Below are 19605 nucleotides of genomic sequence, written 5' to 3' on the forward strand. Positions count from 1 at the left end.
CGACGAATGATGCCATTGCCATTCCAACAAATTCCTCAGCAACTGGCGGGAGTCGCGTTCACTTCACAGCCTTAAGACATATTTCACAGCCATCTAGATCGTTGAATTAAAAGCCACAATGTCCGACGACTGTGACAATTGCCAGTGTGGTGAAGTTCGGTAAAGTTTGTATTTCGATTTTGCCAGTTTTATTGTCATGACGTAACTTGCTGAATCTGGTTTACTTCTACGGTGATAATAAATCTCTATATTATTGATAATATACGATAACTTGAAACGGTAAGTTAGGAGGAAAATTTCATTACACTGTCTAATTTCGTGGTTAGGTTGTCGCTGGTCCTCCATTGATTTTTATGTCTGGCTTTGCTCTACGTAATACCGCCCCCTAGTTTTACAATTTTAGCGTACATTCGTGTATCAAATTCACTTTCTACATTTATCCCTTGACTTTCTTAATTGTCTACGTACTTTTTCATCCTCATAAACCTTACCGTATGCATTATCACCGCATACTTGCCTTGACAACACTTTCCTCATGCATCGACCTTCAATTAAATACAACTATCTGCTACGTTTGATTGAGTGAAGTTAATAAATTTTGCTTACATAGATCAATTTTTAAACATTACTTATCGACCATTTAAGTCGATGCTAAATATTTGCCAATGATTATGATTATGACAGTTGTAACAATAGTAGTCTGTCCATTTTAGTTGACGCAAAACCTGATCGGTTACGCTGGAAGATGTCGTACCCAGGGCAACCGCCTATGGGCATTCCCGGGATGCCTCCGATGCCTTATATGGTCGGTGCTCCACCACCTATAATTGGAAGCGTTATGCCAATGCCTCATGTAAGTTGTTGATACAAACATTAATGACCTCATATTAGTTTCTACACATTTATTTGTTGAAACATTAATCGATGCCTTTTTTTTTTATGTTCACATCACTATTTTGTAGCCCTGACATGCTTTGGTGACAAGATATATCTTTTTGTCTACCTTAACTGACTTCAATTAGACCCTATGCTAGTCAATATTGTCTTTTTACTTGATTATTTTTCTTTAAATTTTATATAGATGATTCCAACACCTGTTTCTGCGATGCAGACATCTGCACCTGCCGTTCGTTATGCTCGAAATCAAAACCGGCACGACAATAATCGTCGGCGAGAGAGAGAGACGGGACCCCCTGTGACAGTTTTCGTTGGCAACATCATGGACAGAGCTCCCGATGTTATGATACGTCATATACTAGGCGCATGCGGCCATGTTCTCTCCTGGAAACGGGTTCAAGCATTTGGATTCTGCGAGTATGCTGGGCCTGATGCTGGACTCAGGGCTGTCAGGCTCCTTCACGATATGGAGATCGGAACTAAAAAATTAGTCGTCAAAGTTGATGCCAAGACTAAGGTTGTTTTGGACCAGTTCAAAGGTGCGAAAATGCTGCTGAAACATTTGTTTTACGTTTTTACGCACTCTGAAATTCGTTGGAACTGTTAAATCTTTGGTTTCCTAGTTGGAAACACTTCTTTAATTACGTGTTTGAAACCTCTTGCTCAATGTTTGGATCTTTTATTGACAAAAGCAAATAATACCGATTCACAGCTGAAAGACGAAAGAAACTACGAGGTGGACAATCACCACTGCAAGATGAAACTCCCAGTGAAGGGCTGGACGGTGATGAAGGTGACGACTACATGGATGAGGGAATGAGGGTCATGGATGCGGATGCAACTACTCGCATCTCCCAGATCATTTCTGAGCATGCAACAGAACTGGAAATGGCTCAAGTTGCCCCAGGTAATAAATTATTTGGAATCAAATTGTCTATTTTATATAAAATCTGGTATCACCTCAGCAGTTGTGTAGAAAGACCTGTACTAACATTGTTTTGATTGTTCAGAGGAGCATCAGACAAAAATGGTGGCAAAATCGTTGAATCTTGATGACGCGGAAATAGAAGAAAGCAAGCGGGACCTGATAACGCGGGAAATTGGCAAGTTTCGGGAAGTTATGAAGGTAATTAAGAATTATTGTTGCAAATAACAATCCCAAGCCTGTCGTATCCCGATCTCTTGCTTGTTTGCTCCACAAATTGACCACTCTTTGGTAATGCGTGATTTTTATGAGATGAAAGTGATATGATTGTGTAGAAAGGTGCGTATAAGTATATCCAAAAGGAAACATTGAATTCGAAAATATCCAGTTGAAATTATATTCGTGCGTGTTTTTATCATTTGGTAATAATCGATTGAACAGAATAACAGTCATTTGACCAGGGGTGAAAAATTGGGCTTCATCTGAGAGTGAAACAATGAATTTTGTTTGATCTGATGTCAAAGTATAAAGGAAATAAGATAAAACTGAAAACGAAGATTACATTTCCCCGGCTGACTATTTCACATGCAATACCCAAGTTCAATGGAAACAGAGACGAGTTAATAACTGAGCGATTGATTGACTGAAATTTGGCGCGAGTGGGTGAATAAATCTAGGATCAACGATATCGGAGAGTTGATGAAATTCTTTATTTGTTTTTCATTTTCGTGAGTAATTGAGTAAATCTATTGAATTGATGGATGGAATGAATGCGTGGTACGTTAGCTCTGAATAAATGGAGCCGTGACTCGTTGCTGTATATTATAATGACAGGCAGCGCGCGTCGCACACAGCAAAAGCACACGTACGTCTAGGAATGCTGTGTGTGGGGACCACCCTCTCACTCGCTCATTCATTGGCTCTGAAGGGAGCTAATCACAGCACAGCCCTCGTATTTTCGCAGGCAGCCTCAGCCTCGTCGGTAAGTCAGTGCATATCCAAACAAAAAACAAACCATGATGAAAAAGAATTTGATACAAAAAAAAAAGAAAAGAAACTAAAACCAGCCGAAAAAATCTAACATGTGATCGTCTCGTAGACGAGATAAGCTAAACTTAGCGCGCCAGTCTTAGCTGAATTCTAGCATAGATATTTGCATATTTTTATTTAACTAATAGATTGAAGATAGGTAAATAATTTTTTTTTAAAAAAAAGCATCTCATAATACAAAAAAATCTTTTAATAAACACGGAGTCAAATTTGTTTTAATTACCTGTTTGTAAGTCGCGTGGAATGTTACTATTTCTTTTTTATATTCCGTTTTGATATAATTTCTCCTCTTTTTTTCTTCTCTGTCTCTCTCTCTCTCTCTCTCCACAATTTTTATATCAGTCTACGGATGGATACAAGCTTTTGGAACAAATCGAACTGAAGAGATTTTTCTCAATTACTTGTTCACTTAATATAAATATTGTAAAAAAAAAAAAACAAATTAAAAACATCACATTTGACAATAATTCTCTATCATCAAAGTGGCGACTGTTCAGTTGTTGTCTTTATTTTGTGTAAACAGCTTCTGTCAACGTTGCGATCAGACATGTACGTAGTACCTAGGTACGCGCTCCTACGTTCTTCGGTACCGCCACACTGACCGACCGTGTCAACTTCACACCGTGAGTAAAAGTACACAACCATGAATCACCACAGAATCATTCGGTTCTCGTAGTTTTTCTGTTAGCCAATCCTTGCAAGCCTTATCCTAAAAAAAATTCAATTCTCGCGTGTTTTTCCCCCATAAATCCAAATTCCACCACTGTGCATCATATCCATATAATCATCTCCTCGCACAATTACTATCTTCTTGTCGTTAGCCTAATATTTTGGGTTATTGTATGGATGCGCGGATGGTTCTGCCGTCATTTGAAACAAATTAATCAACGAACTCAGTATTGATTTTTTCTAATCATTCTAACATTGAAGACAAATAATTTCCCATTTGTGAAGACAGTATTCAGTTTCGATGTATAAGCTTATTAAAGAAAAAATAATAATAATAATAATAATGTTCAGTAGTAATTTAGTTTTTTTTTTTTTTTTTTTCAAGATAAGATCATTTCAATTAGCCAAACAGTAACCCATGATCGATTGATTGGCCTCACCCTATGTGTTAAGGAAGGGTGTAAAAGAACAAAAAAAAAAAAAAAAAAACTGTAATAAATTAATGTAAGAACGGCGTTGATAGGGTAAGAGATTGGGGGCGTTACGGGGGTGGGCAAACTATTGTGCATTTGATATCCAACAGTTTGCTGCATCAGCTGCCGCGTATAGCCAATAGCCAGAGAAGGATTCAGTGTTGAGAAAAAGAGTCGTGAGATACAGAGTCACTGATCGACAGATACAGAGCAAAATCAAATGATTGACGTTTTGACGGATGGTTCTCTTCATTGCGACAACTCAGCTTCTGATCGGTATATCAAAATTTTATTCTAATATATAATTATTTTATTTCTCTTACATATCATTTACCTGTACATAATCAAAAATGAAAATATTCTATAAATGTTACATTACTAAATGTTAGTCAGCTAGTATTCATTTTTATCATCCCCCTCTTTGATACTGCAATTTTGTAGAAAGTATTGGTAAATATTCGAACTGGCACACATGCAATGTTGTGAGTACATTGGGTGTCATTTTATACTGTTGGGATATATGGTAAAAGTACAGATTATTAAAAAGAATAAAAATAAAAAATAAAAAAAAAAAATAGAGCGTACAGATAAAGAGAAAGAAGACTTAGATTTTTAAATTTATCGTAAGTTTAGTATCTCACAAATTGTTGTCTCCAAAAGTTTGTACCTGCACTTAGGTACTTGATATGTTAACGAGATATCGTGTTAAGATGCCGTGAGTTCAGCAGGCTCCAACGGAGTGAGTATACCTCATCGACACGAAAAAATTCTTACAATATTTACATATATGTATAATATGATATTTATTCTTTACTGTACATAAAAGAAACTAGCAATCGCTGTAATAATCAACCCTTGAAGGACCGTAATCTTGTCTTTATATTCAAATATGTGCGCTGCCAGGTTCTACAATTAAATATCCGGACACGTATTTTTGTTGATGGTTCTTTACGGGTGGATAAATAATTGTATGTTTATAATTCATATAATATGCAACAGTCTTTGTCTTCCTGGCGAAACTTAAAAAGCTACGAGAAAAATAAAACGCGATTGCTAGTTTTCTAGTTTTTTTTTCAAAAATTTTTTTTTTTTTTTTTTTTTTGTTCTTTCTTTTCTAACAACACGGAATCCTCAAGATTTGTTCTGGCTTCAAAAACTCAGCCATCTTTCTTTCGTTGTGTTTTATAGAAGCAGGAAGAGGAGAAGGCTCAAGTCAAGCGAAAGCGGGAAGCTGTCGAGAAGGAGGAAAGGGAAAAACGTGAGAAGGAACGCAAGGACAGGAAAGAAGAGGAGGCTGGAAACAACAAGGATGATCATGATGGATTGGAACCTGGCAGTCCTTCCACACCTCCGATCGGTGGATCTGGTTCCGCCGTTTCAAAAGGTCGCAGCAGCAGCAGCGCTAGCAGTAGGAGAGATAAACGCCGTTCAAAGTCCAGGTAAAATTGATAATGCAAATCGGAGCATTTGTTATTTTCCTACCTTTTATCCCCTTCTTTAATTGATAAAGCTAACTCCTTTCTTGCCAATCCGTTTACAGGTCGAAGGAACGCGACAGGGAAAGAGAGCGTCAAAGAAGTGAGCGAGAACGGGATAGAGACAGGGATCGTGAAAGGGAGCGAGAGCGGGACAGAGACAGAGACCGCGAAAGGGAGAGAGATAGGGATCGAGAACGGGACAGAGACAACAGAGAGAGGGAGAGAGAGCGAGAGAGGGAGGAGGCGCGAAAAAGTGAAAGGGAAATATTGCGGGAAAGAGAGGAGGAGGAGGAGGCCAAGGAAAGGAAGAAGAACGAGAGACGTGCGAGAGAAAAGGAGGCAGCTTATCAAGAACGGTTGCGAGCTTGGGAAACTAGGGAGCGCAGGAAGCAGAAAGAGTGGGAAAAGGAAGCGGAGAAAAACAGGGCGAAGCAAGAGGCAAGGGAGAGAGAGGCAAAACGACTCAAGGAATTTTTGGAAGATTACGACGATGATCGTGACGACACTAAATACTACAAGAGCAAAGAATTGTCACGACGTCTTGAGGAGCGTGCTCTTGAAGCCGAAGCCGACTCCCGTGATCGTTGCGCCGAACGTCAAGAGCTGCAGCGTCTCAGAGACAAACTCTATGCAGATTCAACATATACAGATCCGGCTGCTGAATTCGAGAGGGTAAAAAACCGATTGATTTTCCCTACGTTTAAGGATGCAACAAACTTACAGTGAACAGTCCAGTCAAAAAGCTATCAAGTGAGAAATATGATTTAACGAAGGTTTGAAAATGCGACTGAAGTTAATCCAGTAGAAGTTAGTTGAAACAATATTCCTTTAATTCGAAAACTTTTTCAAAAAATCATCAATTTCAGCTACAGTAGCATCATTATCGATGGCTTTAAAGCGATCCAATTATTGAAACATTTCTGTAATGAAAAAAACGCATTGTTCAACCGATTTTAATTAACTAGTGGTAACTTTTTTAGTAAATGAATCGACTGTGCCAAAGCAATGTTATTTCGTTTGGTAGAACATTGAAAACTTCGCTATGTCATATTTCTGTCTTTAACTATTCGACTGCACTGTTCTTTTAGTAAATCATTGTTGAACAGTTTTATGTCAATTGTGACAACATTTAATCTGTTCTTTTTGTTTCCAGTTAAAAGCTGAGCGAGAGGAACAGTACAAGCCTAAACCTGTAATAACAATAATCGACGAGGAAGATGAAAAGTCAGTAAAAAAGGAAAAGGAGACCTCGATGCCGCCGATAGAAACGGAACCGATCGACAGTGACAGTGACGACGGTGTTCACTTTGACGACGCTCCGCCTGCAGAGGCTCCTTCGAGGACACCTCCCCGTCATCACCATCACCACAGACGTCATCATCGCCATCATCAGAATCATCATCGCGATGATAACGACGACGGAAACGACGACGATATTAGTGAAGTTGACAGGGATAGTATTAAGGATAAAATTAACTCACCGTCTTTGCAATCGCAGCCAACTACTGCTCAATCTTTACCCGTTAATCACGACGAAGACTCTCGCATGTCGCTTGTCAGCGAACCGGAGAAATCCAGCGGCGGTAAGAAACACTGAATTTTTCCCAGTTTGATTTTAATACGGTCAAGTTTTGGCTTTTGAGTATCCTTACATGAGCATCTCGCATCCTTTTAGGAAACTTTGTACCCTTCGCAATGGGCAGCGGAGGGGCGAAAGGCGGTGGCGGAGTTGATCACACTCCGGGCAACAAAACGCCGGCCAGTCCGAATTCCGCTGTAAATCCTAATCCTCAGCAGGCCAATCAGCCAAAGAAAAAGGGGCGGATAGATGTTAAGGACGTTTTTAACAACGACGACGACGATGATGGTACTAACAACACGAAGAAAAGGAAACTAGTTCCACTAGGTAGGAAAAAATAGGCGTTATGATATTATCGTTTGAAAAATTATCGTTTCAAAAATAAACACCGCTTGTTTTACATTCGTTGCAGATTATGGCGAGGAAAAGAAGAAAAAAGGAAACGAAGACGCTTCTAAGGCTGGTGGTAAGGAAGAGAGCACCAAGAGTCAGGAGGAAAAGCGCAAGCACATTAAATCACTAATAGACAAAATACCAACTGACAAAAATGCTCTGTTCGGTTATCAGCTTGATTGGGCTGTTATTGACAATGTGAGTTGTGTAATTGAATCGATTCAGAGAACATCGCGTGTGATAGTGGTATCTCAATTTTAAACGTGTTTGAAAAAAAACGTGGTTTCAGATGCTAATGGAGAAGAGAATACGACCGTGGATAAACAAAAAAATCATCGAATATATTGGAGAGCCGGAACCGACACTGGTCGACTTCATTTGTAGCAAAGTAATGGCCGGTAGTTCTCCTCAGGGAATACTGGATGACGTACAAATGGTGAGAGGCAGAATATTCTCGTTTTTCAAATTTCGATTTGTTAAATAGGATAAAATAAAACAAACTCTGTCTCCTTACAGGTGCTAGATGAAGAGGCAGAAGTTTTCGTAGTAAAAATGTGGAGGTTACTGATCTACGAAGTTGAGGCTAAAAAAATGGGGCTAGTTAAATAGTGCGCGAATATTGTAATTGAGCAGAATCGTTGTTGTTCTTCCTCTTTCTTTTCTTCTATTTTTTTTCTTTTTTTTTTCAAATCTTTTTTTTTTGTAACCTTCGTTGTCAAGTTCACATACAACCTTGACAAAAGTGCTATGCTGTTAATGCTTCTGCGCGAGTATTTGAATAGAGATCATCAAACCGCGGAGCTGAACGAGAAGAATTCCTTCTGAAATAATTTCTGGGTAAAATTTTTATTGATATAAAAGAAAACAAAAAAGAAAAAATATTTGGATATTGCATTACACATGAATACTTAATCGTCGTATATATAAATATATTATCATAATTGTTAGTCCGGAAAAATTAATTTGTGGAAAAAGAAGCAAAAAAGGAAAAAAAAACAAATCCGATAGCGACCTTTTTTAATTATCACCAAAAAATCCGGCGACTGTGTGTGAGATTATATGTGTAGCGGTTTATTCGTTGAAAAAAAAAAAAATAATAACAATTTGTAATTATCATCAGTCATAATTGTATCTATATACGGTTATATGACCTACGTATCTCTCTTTTCTGAAATTCTGTAAATCTCTATCGATTTTGGTTCGACACGGTATCCACCTAATTCGCGATCATGCGAGACAGGTAAAAAATTATCTTGCAAATTATAGGGGTCATAAATTTCATCACGATTAATAAATTTTCTCATTTCCTCGAAAATTTGAGAAATCAACAGAGGTAAGACGCTATATCCGTCCGTACTCAAATGTTTAACTGTCCGTAAATGCTTTGCGTTTAATTTTTTTCTACGTCAATCTATAGTTCGATGTTTCATACACGGCGCATTATTTAGTCGATCGTGTTTATTACGTTCCAATTTCATTAGGAAGTTTTTTAGTCTAACGATCATTCATCAACATAAAGAATGGATGATAGTGAATACGTATGATAAATAATAAACGCCTCCATACCAGCTCTAAAAAAACCGTATTAAAACAATTTATTTGTTTTATTATCATAAATAGTATTCGTAATATTATTTTTTTTCCTCGGATTATGCGTCAACGATCCTCCAATTCTGCGTAAAATTAGGATTTCGTTGAATAACCCAAAGTTCAGCTGAAGCCTGACAGATGTCCTTGCTAATACTAAAACGTGAGCTTCCTAGAATGAAGAAAACAATATTACGAAATAAAGATTCAAAAGGTACAACAAAAGTGAATCGTGTTAAATGTTGTGATTATTATTATTACTAAAAATTTTAGCTCATTATAAATTCATCCCGTAATATATTGTTCCAATCTAAATCGTTTACAACTCATTATGATATCAGTTCTTGTCGAAATTCTTTAAAATGATAATATTAACATTTAAACATCACGAATTTTTCAACTTTGTATTCTCTACATTACTATCGGACGTTCGCATTTTTAATCCTTGATAGTTTAGTTCAGTTCAGTTTGTAGATGTTGCAATACGGAATACCGGTAAAAATTTACGTACGAGGTAAATTTCTAATTGTAAGTAGTAAACGGTACTGAGAAAGAAACGGATACACGTGAAAGAAAAAAAAAAAAAAAACAATTGTAACAATCAAGTGAAACGTTTTGTAATGAATTATATCTATAGCAATGAATTACAGTAAATTGAAAAAAAAGCTCGTGTATGAAATTTCGGAAAAATCCCTGTTAAAATTGCTAGACATCGACATAACGAAAAGTGTTTTCAGGTCGAAGAGTTAATTGTTATTGTTGTTTTTTCGATGGGAAGTTTGTCGCGATGAAAACTACAGGACAGATCGCATGAAACCGCAATCCGTTTTACTATAGCGTCTGAAAATAAATGAAAGGGATAACTAGTGGGAAATTTTTACGGTCAGACTATAATTGGGTGTTAAAACTGCAGGATGAAAGAGGATAAAAGTGAAACGACCATTGCGAGTAAACACATAGAAAAGAATTGGTTCAGTTCGGGGAGACGAAAGATTCTACGCGTCTATCGGACAGACTGTGTGATAGATGAGAGTGACTCGACCGAATCGTTTCGTCCCGGATCAATCGCCCCTAAAACTAAAAAAAAAAAGTAAGAGAGAGAGAGAGAGAGAGAGAGAGAAAGAAAGGAGGAGCAGTAAAAAACACACACAAGAGAAAAGAAGATAGTTTTAGCGGAGGATCAATTAGGGCCGCGTGCATCACGGGGTGAAATTTATGCGACGTAACCTGCGTGTAGATTGGGGATCATACGACGGGGGTGAACGGGAATTAACGAGGGGATGGAATAGGGTGTGCAACTTGTAGAGGGGAAAATCGCTTCCGTCTAATCCGTCCACTTTAACAACGATAGGTTCGCACGACTGAGCGCAAACGGACAGCTATAAGCTAGCAAAGAGATTAGAGGAAAGTTCAGAGGTCTCACGATCAGACCTAATTGGCTGCCGGATACAGTGCTGGATTCTTTCGACTTGTTAGCCGATGTGCGAGGGATCCTTGTCACGTCTTATTCCGTTGTCTCATTACCCAGACTTTTTCCGATATTTCAACCCCCTCGGCGCGGTTTTTTGCAACGTTTCGGGAAAAAACGTAAGGTGAAGGGGTGGGAAAATATTAACGAAAGAATTTACGCAGGTTTTTCAGGGGTTGGAGGCAGACGGAAAATCAAGGATATTTACAGGGTTCGTACGCACAGGGAAAACCTGGAAAACTCGGGGAATTTTTATTAGAGAAGGGAAAAGTTAGGGAATTTTGAGTCTGACATTTTTTCTTGTGAAAAATCGCAGGCTGTTTGTAAATCGATAGTCAGACAGTAAGTTGGCTGCGAGGTAATATAGAAGGTATCGGTATTATGTACTGTATAAAAAAATTGCATTAATCAGCGACATATTTCTTGAAAGATTACTGCACGGAGAGAAAAATCTGAGAAAAATTACCCTGCTGTTACTATAATCGTGATGTAAAAGACACCTAATGCAGTTTTTACCGTGCTGCATCAGAAAAATGTGTCGTCACATTTTAAATTTTCTGCTGCCGAAATACACAGTTTCTAAGCAAGGTTTAGGTAATATTTTTCATAAAAACCCACAATTTTCGTAACATGCATCAATAAAAACTGCATTAGGTGTCTTTTACATCACGATTAGTAACAGCAGGGTAATTTTTCTCAGATTTTTCTCTCCGTGTGGGATCATCCTATTTTCAGGGTGAAATACTTGGAAAATTCAAGGAATTTCAGATTTCAAAAAGCGTACGAAACCTGATTAAGTAAAAAAAAATTCTGCAACAATCGAGCGATGAAATCAGAAACGCAACCGAACCGCAAATTCGAAAAGCAAAAACGTGTCATTTTATTGCGCCCTTTTTCAGGATTTCAAAATCCTATTTCACGTTGTCTGATTTAACGGTTTTTTCAATCCACCATAACTTTACAAATGATAAATACAGATTTTATACATGAAGTTTTTGTGATTGACTCAGAAATAACAAAAAAAATTATGACAGACAATTCGAGAACGATTTACTTATGTAGCAAATGAGCTTTGCTAATTGGTTAAATAAATAAACCACAACAAAATGATACGGTAATGCAATTGCTCTAAAGTCAATGACTGATCGAGTTACGTTGAAATTTTTAGCCAGGTGTAAAATTCTGTTCTGCATGAAGAAAATATTGTTTTAATTGAGTGCAATGAAAAAAAAAACAAAAAAAAAAAAAAATCAGTCCGGTACTTTGATAGTTAGATTTCTGGATTAAACTTTGGCTGTGAAATTAATTCGGAGCATTTCGCGAGGTGCGCAGCACTTGGACGGTTAATTGCATTGGTATCGATAGTCGCGCGATTATTTGCGACAAATAGTACACGGATGGATGGTAGGACAGAGCTTCACGTGCTGTACAACACACGTGGCCAAAGCCGAAGGGTCTTCCACGCGCTTACAATCTGTGGAAACTAAACGGAGGCTGTGGAGATCGGTGGCTCGTTATATCCTTGTTTGAGCTGAAGCAATATACTCGACGGCGTCGGGAGCAGCAGCGAGGAGGAGGAAATGGATACAGTCTTATTTGCACTCGGATAATATCGTCCTGGAGGTAAATTGGCGATCGGAACTGTAGGCTAATCGTCGATGCGCGCGGTGTTTGAGGACTTTCGTACCATCGCAAAACTGGCGTGAAAATTTTGGAACACGGCTGGAAGTATGATTGCAGGGTGTCTGGCTGTCGGGGAAATCTGGAAAACCGGGAATTTTCAGGGGATTTTCACGCGTATGGAAAAACCGGGAAATGTCAGGGAATTCGGGCATGTCTTCTGGAATTTTTGTATTCTCTTCCTCACTGATCTACGATTCTTTGAAATGTAGAAAATTACTCTCCGCGAGACTGCTTAGAGGGTTAGTGCGAAAAGGGTGTAAGTGACGGAAAATATGGTTTTTGGGGGAATTTTAAGAATCGATGAATTGACGTTGAGCGTGGTGTAAAATTTATGAAAAATATAAACAAGTACTAAAAACAGTTGATACTCTAAGATTGATGTTTCCACCTTTCATGTTTCGAAAGAATGGTTAATCTTTCTTTAGTTTCTTGGAGGGTTTATTGCTATTATTCGGTGACTAGGTTTAAGCAAAATTGTACTTGAAGAATAATTTGACTATTTCAACTTACGATGGAAACGTCTGATATCTAATTTTTAACCAATTTGCATGAAAAGCGTGAGTTTGTTGGTAGAGTTAGGTTGAAACGAGCCGTTGAAAAATGTCTATTTTCTTCTGGAAAACCGAGAAATGTCAGGTAATTTGATACGTAATTGACGTTAGACACGCCGAATTGCACGCTCCGGGAGTCCCGGTGCAACGTAGTTCGGAAAGTAGACACTCGATATTTTTTCTGACCTTTGATGAGTAATCGACGGTCGAACCGGGATAAAAAAAAAAAAAGGCAAGGATATACGGAGGGAGGAAAAAATACGGAACTCCGATCCGCCGCGGGTATGAATAATGGAGGGAATCCGAACAGTTAGATAAATCGTGAATCTTCATCGCTTCCGCTTGAGGGAGAAAAACAGTAGTCGCTGTGGGGTATATAATACATTTTTTCCCCCATCTCTGCAACGTTCCTTTTTTATTTTTTTTATTTTTTTTTGTTTTTTTCTTCCATCTGTAGGTACGTTGTTCTTCGGCTTTTTCGAATTTCGTCAAACAATAACGCAGGTCCATTCGTATGCATTCGCGAAATCGGAATTTTGCGAGGAAATCATTCGATGATCGAAATTCGTTCATATCGAGAATTGTATATGAAACTCGATCTCGAGTCATCCGTTGATCTCTCTACCTCTGTGACGAAAATCTCGCCCCACGGATTGATTTCTCTCAGTCCCGGTATATTTTTTCTTTTCCCTCTTTTTTTTTTTTATTTATTTCACTTCGCACCGGATCTCAGGATTCGCGCACGTATCGTGCGGAGGATATCCGATTGGGCACGTTGCGTAGTTATGTATATACGTATATACATGGATAACCTGTATCTATATCGGCTCTCGAGGATGTATCCGCAGGGGTTTTGCGCGACCTCTGTGAAGCGAAGACCTCTCCTCTCCTCTCCTCTCCTCTCCTCTCCTCTCTCAGTTTCTCACTTTCACCCCCAACCCCCAGGCCCGGCTCTACCTCGTCCAATCTCCTTTATGCCCTCCTAGTTTCGCGAACTGCATTACCTTGTCAATCGATGCCCATACGCCACCCCAATACGTTATCCCTCTGGTTATACACTTCGGCCCCCCCCGCAAACGTGTCTCTTTCACCCCTTTCCACCCTTCCTACCACCCTGTGTTTTCTTTTTTCTCTCTCTCTCTCTCTCTCTCTCGTAACTAGCTAGTCCGGTCCTTCTGTGTAGCAGCCAGTCCCGCGGGTTACCCGAATAAATTGGTTTACTCCCATCCTGCAGCCAAGGAAAGTTGAAATAATAAAAACGGTGAGACATTCTCGATGTCGATAAAAAAAACCGATCGCTAACGATTTGAGTATATATATATATATATACGTGTGTGATTCGAGAAGTCTCGTATTTGATTGTAAAACTCGTTATTTACCGTATTTTCCACTCAACGTCGATGTTGTCCAAGAAAAAATACGTCCGACAGGTTGCGCGAAATTACCTCACGCACTAATAGGGGAAAAGTTTACCAAAAGTACAAATCAGCTGATCGAGCTCTTCGACGCCATGTTGTTTGACCGAGCACGCGAAGCGAAACGATCGTGTTGAGTTGTTTTTCCTTAATTCTTGTATCCTGTGATTGCAACTAAAAACGCAATCAATCAAATCGTAATTACAGCGGAACTAAATCACACGTCGATCGCCTCGCACGTGCCAGCCGGTGGATCGAGGTTGAATAACCTATTTAACCGAGGCAGGTGGTGAGCGCAGAAATTTTAGTACTTGGAACTAGGAACTAGGTTTAGGTGATTAAGCGATAGGCTCGTAAAGCAATGGCGCTATAAAACGGCCGGTTCATTGGGTTCGCATGGACCGGGGAATTTCCTCCAACGGAGTTTGTGTGGGTGCCGAGAATCGCGATGGGCTGGGTTGGTGGTTCGGCCGTAGGTTCCGCAGGTACCCGAAAGCTACATAACAAGCCTTCATTAATGGTTTCTCATCGGTATCGCGAGGCCTCCTTGGAAGCGGCGCTCGTAACCGTAGCTTCCCTTACACAGAGCTTCCAGGATCACCACGGCCAGCGACGGCGGATCGCATCGTCGAATTCATTAGACAAGATTAAACGCGGGGTCGTCGGGGGATGTTTACCCGGAAGCCATCTCACGGATCAGAAACGTGGGAAAACACTGGGAAGAAACAGAGAGAGAGAGAGAGAGAGAGGAGTGGAGAACATTTGTCATAGCTTGCGAGAACGCCGGGGGATGAGGGCGTGCTAAGTTCAAGTGTAAGGAGTGGCGGGTGTCTTAAGCGCACCTGATTCCGGGGGCCAACTCACTCACTCACTCACTCACTCACTCGCTCGCTCGCTCGCTCTTTTCCACCCCTGAAAAGAGGGTGACCGGGCGAATGGAGTGCCGAAGAAGGAGGAGAACCAGCCGGGCTCTCGAAGACGCGAGAAGACGAGAGAGCTGAGCGTGAAAGTCACTCCGCAGAAATTCCCCGCGGAGCGATTCAATCTTTCGAGCTTTTTGTGGGGGCTATCAATGTCTCTCTGACTCCCCTGCTATTCGCAGCCTCTCTTTCTCTTTCTCTTTCAGCGAACTGCAAAATAAAATCACCGTGCCCAACGTCTCGTCATCCCGCAGGAGTCGAGGCGACTCGACTCACCCATCCTCTACCTTTTTTTATCTCGTCCTTTCCGCCCTTGAGGATATCCCAATCCGCGGAATCGCTGCCAAGGAAACTTGCCTTTCCATCGAAACCAGCCTCATCGACTAGCCTCAAAAATATCGTCCCCCCTCGCCTTCCACGAGATTTCACACCCATTTCACACGTACCCTGGAATCGCTGTAACTAATTCCTTCGGGCGTTACGAAAAAGGTGAATCGCGTTAGGCCGGGACAGATAATTATTTGTCGCACCCTGCAGCAGTCTAAGTCGGCAATATGTATATTTTGGAAAAAAAATTACGGACCGTTGGTTCTTTCTCTTTGTTATGTACTCTATTCTCCTTTATACATTCACTCGTCCGTTCCGTACATACGTTGTAGGTACGTGTATCAAGAACCCTCTCAAGAGGTTCGAGGTTCGGTAAACTCGCTTGAAAAATGACAATTCTCCTTCAGCGTAGTCAAATATCCCTCCTTCAATATTGTTCATCTCGTCATCCTTGCTCGATCCTTTTTATGACAATATCTCGTAGTCCGTCGACGTCGATTCTTCTTCGTTTTCATATTTCCCTTCCGTGAAAATCCCCTTTCGAGGCGTTCCCCTGAAATTTTTCCTTCCACCGCTGTTGACACAATTATTATCTCTGCATTGTGACAATTAGGAGAGCGTAAATCGCGTACGTGTCTTACCGATTTTCTTAATTCTGTGATTTTTTTCTAGTACATGAAAAAACGTTAGCTGAATATTTTTTTACGTGACAATATCGACAGTTTCAAGGGTAAAAATCACTCCCCTAAAAATAGTACGTGCAACCCGTTCAAGTTACAAAAACACCGCTTACGTTATTTTACGTTGATGAGTGCAGATCATTATCCATAAATTCTTTAGATAAATCTATTCCAGTGGGTAAATTTTTTGAGTGTTTTTCACGTCATAAACGGTCAAATTGGCGCGGAGATAAACGAGCGCGAATAATTTCTTCCGATGTATTACAACATGTCGTAGAATATAAAAAATCGGTGAGTTTACCCTTCGGGAATTTTTCCGTCGCGGTTTATATCGGAGTAAAGAAAGAGAGAGAGAGCCATCGAAACGGCCGGACGAAGTAGAGAATAAAAAAAAATAAAAATTGAGCGGGACGTGTGTGAATCCGCAAAAAGTGAATCGTTATCCCTGCTCTCCGATAGAAAGAATCTCAACTCAAGTTTTATTTATACAACGAAACGAGGTAGACACAGAGAGGATGAAGAGAAGTAAAAGCTCGCGGTGCAGAGGGCGGCAAAAGGACGAGAGGACTCGGTTGCGGGACAATGGCGACGGCGGATTTTCCCATATCCGGCGGAGTCGCGCAATCTATTCCGGAACGATTTGCCGTCGAGAGTTTTTGGGGGTCTAAGGGCGCGGAGGTGCGGATAGTCCCGGGGGTTGCCGCCAGAAGTCGGCGGTGGCAGCGGATCCTGGAGGATGAATAGCTGAAGGGTCGGTCGAGCGCGTGACACGAAAAGGGCGGCTCACGTAGCCGACCTTTCCTCTTTCCGTGTAGAACGCCCGCCGGAAACCCGATGCTTCCCGGCTCTTTACGTTCCGGTGAATATATCCGACGGTGAGCTCGATCGCGAGCTCGCCGGATACCGACGCGACTAATATGCTAATACCGGCGATATACGCTCCCGCGAAATTTCCCGGTCTAGTCGAACGGTGGTTACGTACCTGCACACTTCGGTTTCTTTCCAAAGGGAAGTTACAGGCGCGGGATATAAACCCGTGGGACCCCGAAACGCCGTCGTTTATTCCCAGGGAATCAGAGCTCGCGAACCATCCAGCCACGTATCTCTTTTCCGGATTCTCCTACACAGCGATTCTGCCGCACGATGATTTTCTAAGACTTGGATTATATACTTTTAGTGCATCGCGAAATCGCGGGGTAAACGGAACCGGCTATGTTTAAGGAAACGCCGCGGAGAATGAGAATGAGAGAGAGAAAGTACGTTTATCCGATTCTGGAGTGAGTCTCCCTAATAACCGCAGGCAAAAAGTCTGGGAATTTCGAAAATAAGACTGAAATTTTTAATCTGTCGAAGAGATAAGCTCGTTCTTGTACAAAGTACGATCGATGTTGAAAAAAAAAGAATTGCACTTAAAATTTTGTTTCATCGCACCACTTCGTATATGTATTATATGTATATCACTTAATACCAAACCTTCCTCGGTTTTTTTCTTATGGAAAATTGCAGACTGTTTAGGTAAGACTAAAGATGTTAGTATTAATGTTTAAAAAAATTGTCATTATTCAGGAGGATATTTTTTGTAAGTTTAGCGGAGAAATGCTACTTTCAGGCCTGGAAAAGTCACGAAATATCAGGTTCAAAAAAGCGTACGAACCCTGAATACGCATCGTGGAAAACAAATCGCATAATGCGCATAAAAAGCGTGAATAAAGTTAAATAAAGTGAAAACAACAATGAAGAGAAAATTAATAATAAAACAAAAATAAAAATAAGGTTAATGCAAACAGAGAGAGAGAGATAGAGAGAGAGAGAGAAGCGGCGAGCTTGGAAGGGGGTGATAAATGGGCGCAGGCGAGATCTGACATTGATTCAGTCCATACAGAAGCTTCCATTTAGTTCTGGGCCGCGGCCCTTTGCTCTCCCTCTTGGTCTTCGGGTTTTCTTGGTCTACCTTTGAGGTGCTTCACCGGGGTGTGCCGAGCGTGTCTGGGTATAAACGTGCTGCGAAGGAACGGCTGACGGACGCGCGATGAGCTGCCCGTTTGTTGGGTCTCATTTCTCTCCGCTCACCCAACCAACCAACCAACCAACCACCCCCGACTTTCTTGTCCCATCGATCAGCCCTTCGTCGATCCAGGTTGTAACCATTAGTCGACTAGATTTTTATCATATTTTCTTTTTTCATCGCAAAAAGGACGATCTGTCGTACAATTTAACGGTCAAGGTCTCGTGGGGTTTTTGTAGGTTTGAGGAGAAGAGGCGTCAGTGAAACTCTGAACTTTGTTTTACGCGCGTACGAATTTAACTGTCTGCAGTAATGGTTCGTAAAACGATTACCTAGTCTTTTATTCTCCATTCGTTGGGACCGATTGCATGTTTCGGTAAGTTCTTGGATATTTGGTCGAAGCATGTCAAAATTTGGTGATCTTGAAAAAAGCTACCTGAGAACGATTTTATACCGTATAAAAATTTGCAAATAACTCCACAACTTTCCATGGTAGGCCTGTAGAAAACAAGGGTTGATATTCGATTGAACATCAAACTATGCCGCTTATTTTGCAAAAAAAAAAAAAAAAAAAAGTTGAGCTGATAAAAAATATATTTCTGAAATTAATATTCTTGCCAAGTCATACAAAACTCATATTCGTTGATAATTTGTCTGATTATTTTCAATTGCAAGCAGGCGGGTTGCAGGCGAGTTGCTAAATTTTGTTCTCTTAAACTACCAGAATACTAGCTACGCGGAGTTACTTCGATTTTTATTTTATTTCCTTTATTTTGGAAATTAGTACAAGGCGAGAAGCTTTTTGAATTTCACGTCAATGAAAAAAAGTTTGGAAATTCACTGACGTACTGGGTCACCTTGATCAAAAACAATGCGGTTTTTTGCTCTCCGAGTGGTTGAAAAATGAGCGTAAAAAACATGGAATGAAATCCTTTCCTTTCAACCCTAACATAACTTTGACGTTGAAAAATCGTTTGGAAAGAATTTTTTTTTTCCTCTCTCGAGTGTTTACAGCATCTCGAATACATCACCGTACACTAACGATAATATATCTGTTTTTATCTCGGTTTTCCGTGTATCTAGCGCTAACTCCCGGCGAGCTCGAAAATGCAGTGTGTGTTTATAAAAAGAAAAGGAAATGGCCGTAGCGCGAGGGAAGATATAAAAATGGGAATGCTCCAAGTCGAAAATGCGGCACATGTACGGAGTTATCATTGTTCGTCTCTGTATCTCGTTCCTCGACGCTACCAGCGAGTCTCTTCTTCCGTGTGTTCAGCACACCGCGAGGATGCGATGCATAGCGGCTTCAGCCTGGATTCAACTCTTATTCTCCTACTTTTCTCTTCACTACCGCTGCAGTTTATTCACCGCTAATGGATATTGCCGGTGTCGGTGAGTTCCTCCGGGTGGAAAATTTCCGCGACAATGATAATAGAACGGAAAACGGCACGCCGTGCCGCGGGATGCTGACCGTACGCGGGCTGCGGCCGCGGCAATTATCCCCC

At 40.5% G+C, this 19605-nt stretch overlaps 1 protein-coding gene across 1 annotated transcript; it reads left to right on the forward strand.

Annotated features, from left to right (window-relative positions):
- The first annotated feature begins 59 nt into the window (after nucleotides 1–59).
- Nucleotides 60–9643, forward strand: LOC107226702 (RNA-binding protein 25). The gene is made up of 12 exons (XM_015667600.2): nucleotides 60–279; nucleotides 714–853; nucleotides 1082–1436; nucleotides 1610–1804; nucleotides 1908–2023; nucleotides 5203–5453; nucleotides 5555–6164; nucleotides 6646–7075; nucleotides 7168–7398; nucleotides 7484–7662; nucleotides 7754–7900; nucleotides 7981–9643. The coding sequence occupies exons 2-12, from the start codon at nucleotides 746–748 to the stop codon at nucleotides 8071–8073; spliced, it is 2715 nt and encodes a 904-aa protein (XP_015523086.1). The 5' UTR covers nucleotides 60–279; nucleotides 714–745; the 3' UTR covers nucleotides 8074–9643.
- The last annotated feature ends 9962 nt before the right edge of the window (nucleotides 9644–19605 follow it).

This window comes from Neodiprion lecontei, chromosome 7 (genome assembly GCF_021901455.1).
Source record: "Neodiprion lecontei isolate iyNeoLeco1 chromosome 7, iyNeoLeco1.1, whole genome shotgun sequence".
Lineage (NCBI taxonomy): Eukaryota > Metazoa > Arthropoda > Insecta > Hymenoptera > Diprionidae > Neodiprion > Neodiprion lecontei.

Coding starts and splice junctions, on each gene's coding strand:
- LOC107226702 (XM_015667600.2), top strand. CDS start 746: ATGTCGTACCCAGGGCAACCGCCTATGGGCATTCCCGGGATGCCTCCG. Junction 7,663..7,753: donor ATTGGGCTGTTATTGACAAT/GTGAGTTGTGTA, acceptor ACGTGGTTTCAG/ATGCTAATGGAGAAGAGAAT. Junction 7,901..7,980: donor TACTGGATGACGTACAAATG/GTGAGAGGCAGA, acceptor GTCTCCTTACAG/GTGCTAGATGAAGAGGCAGA.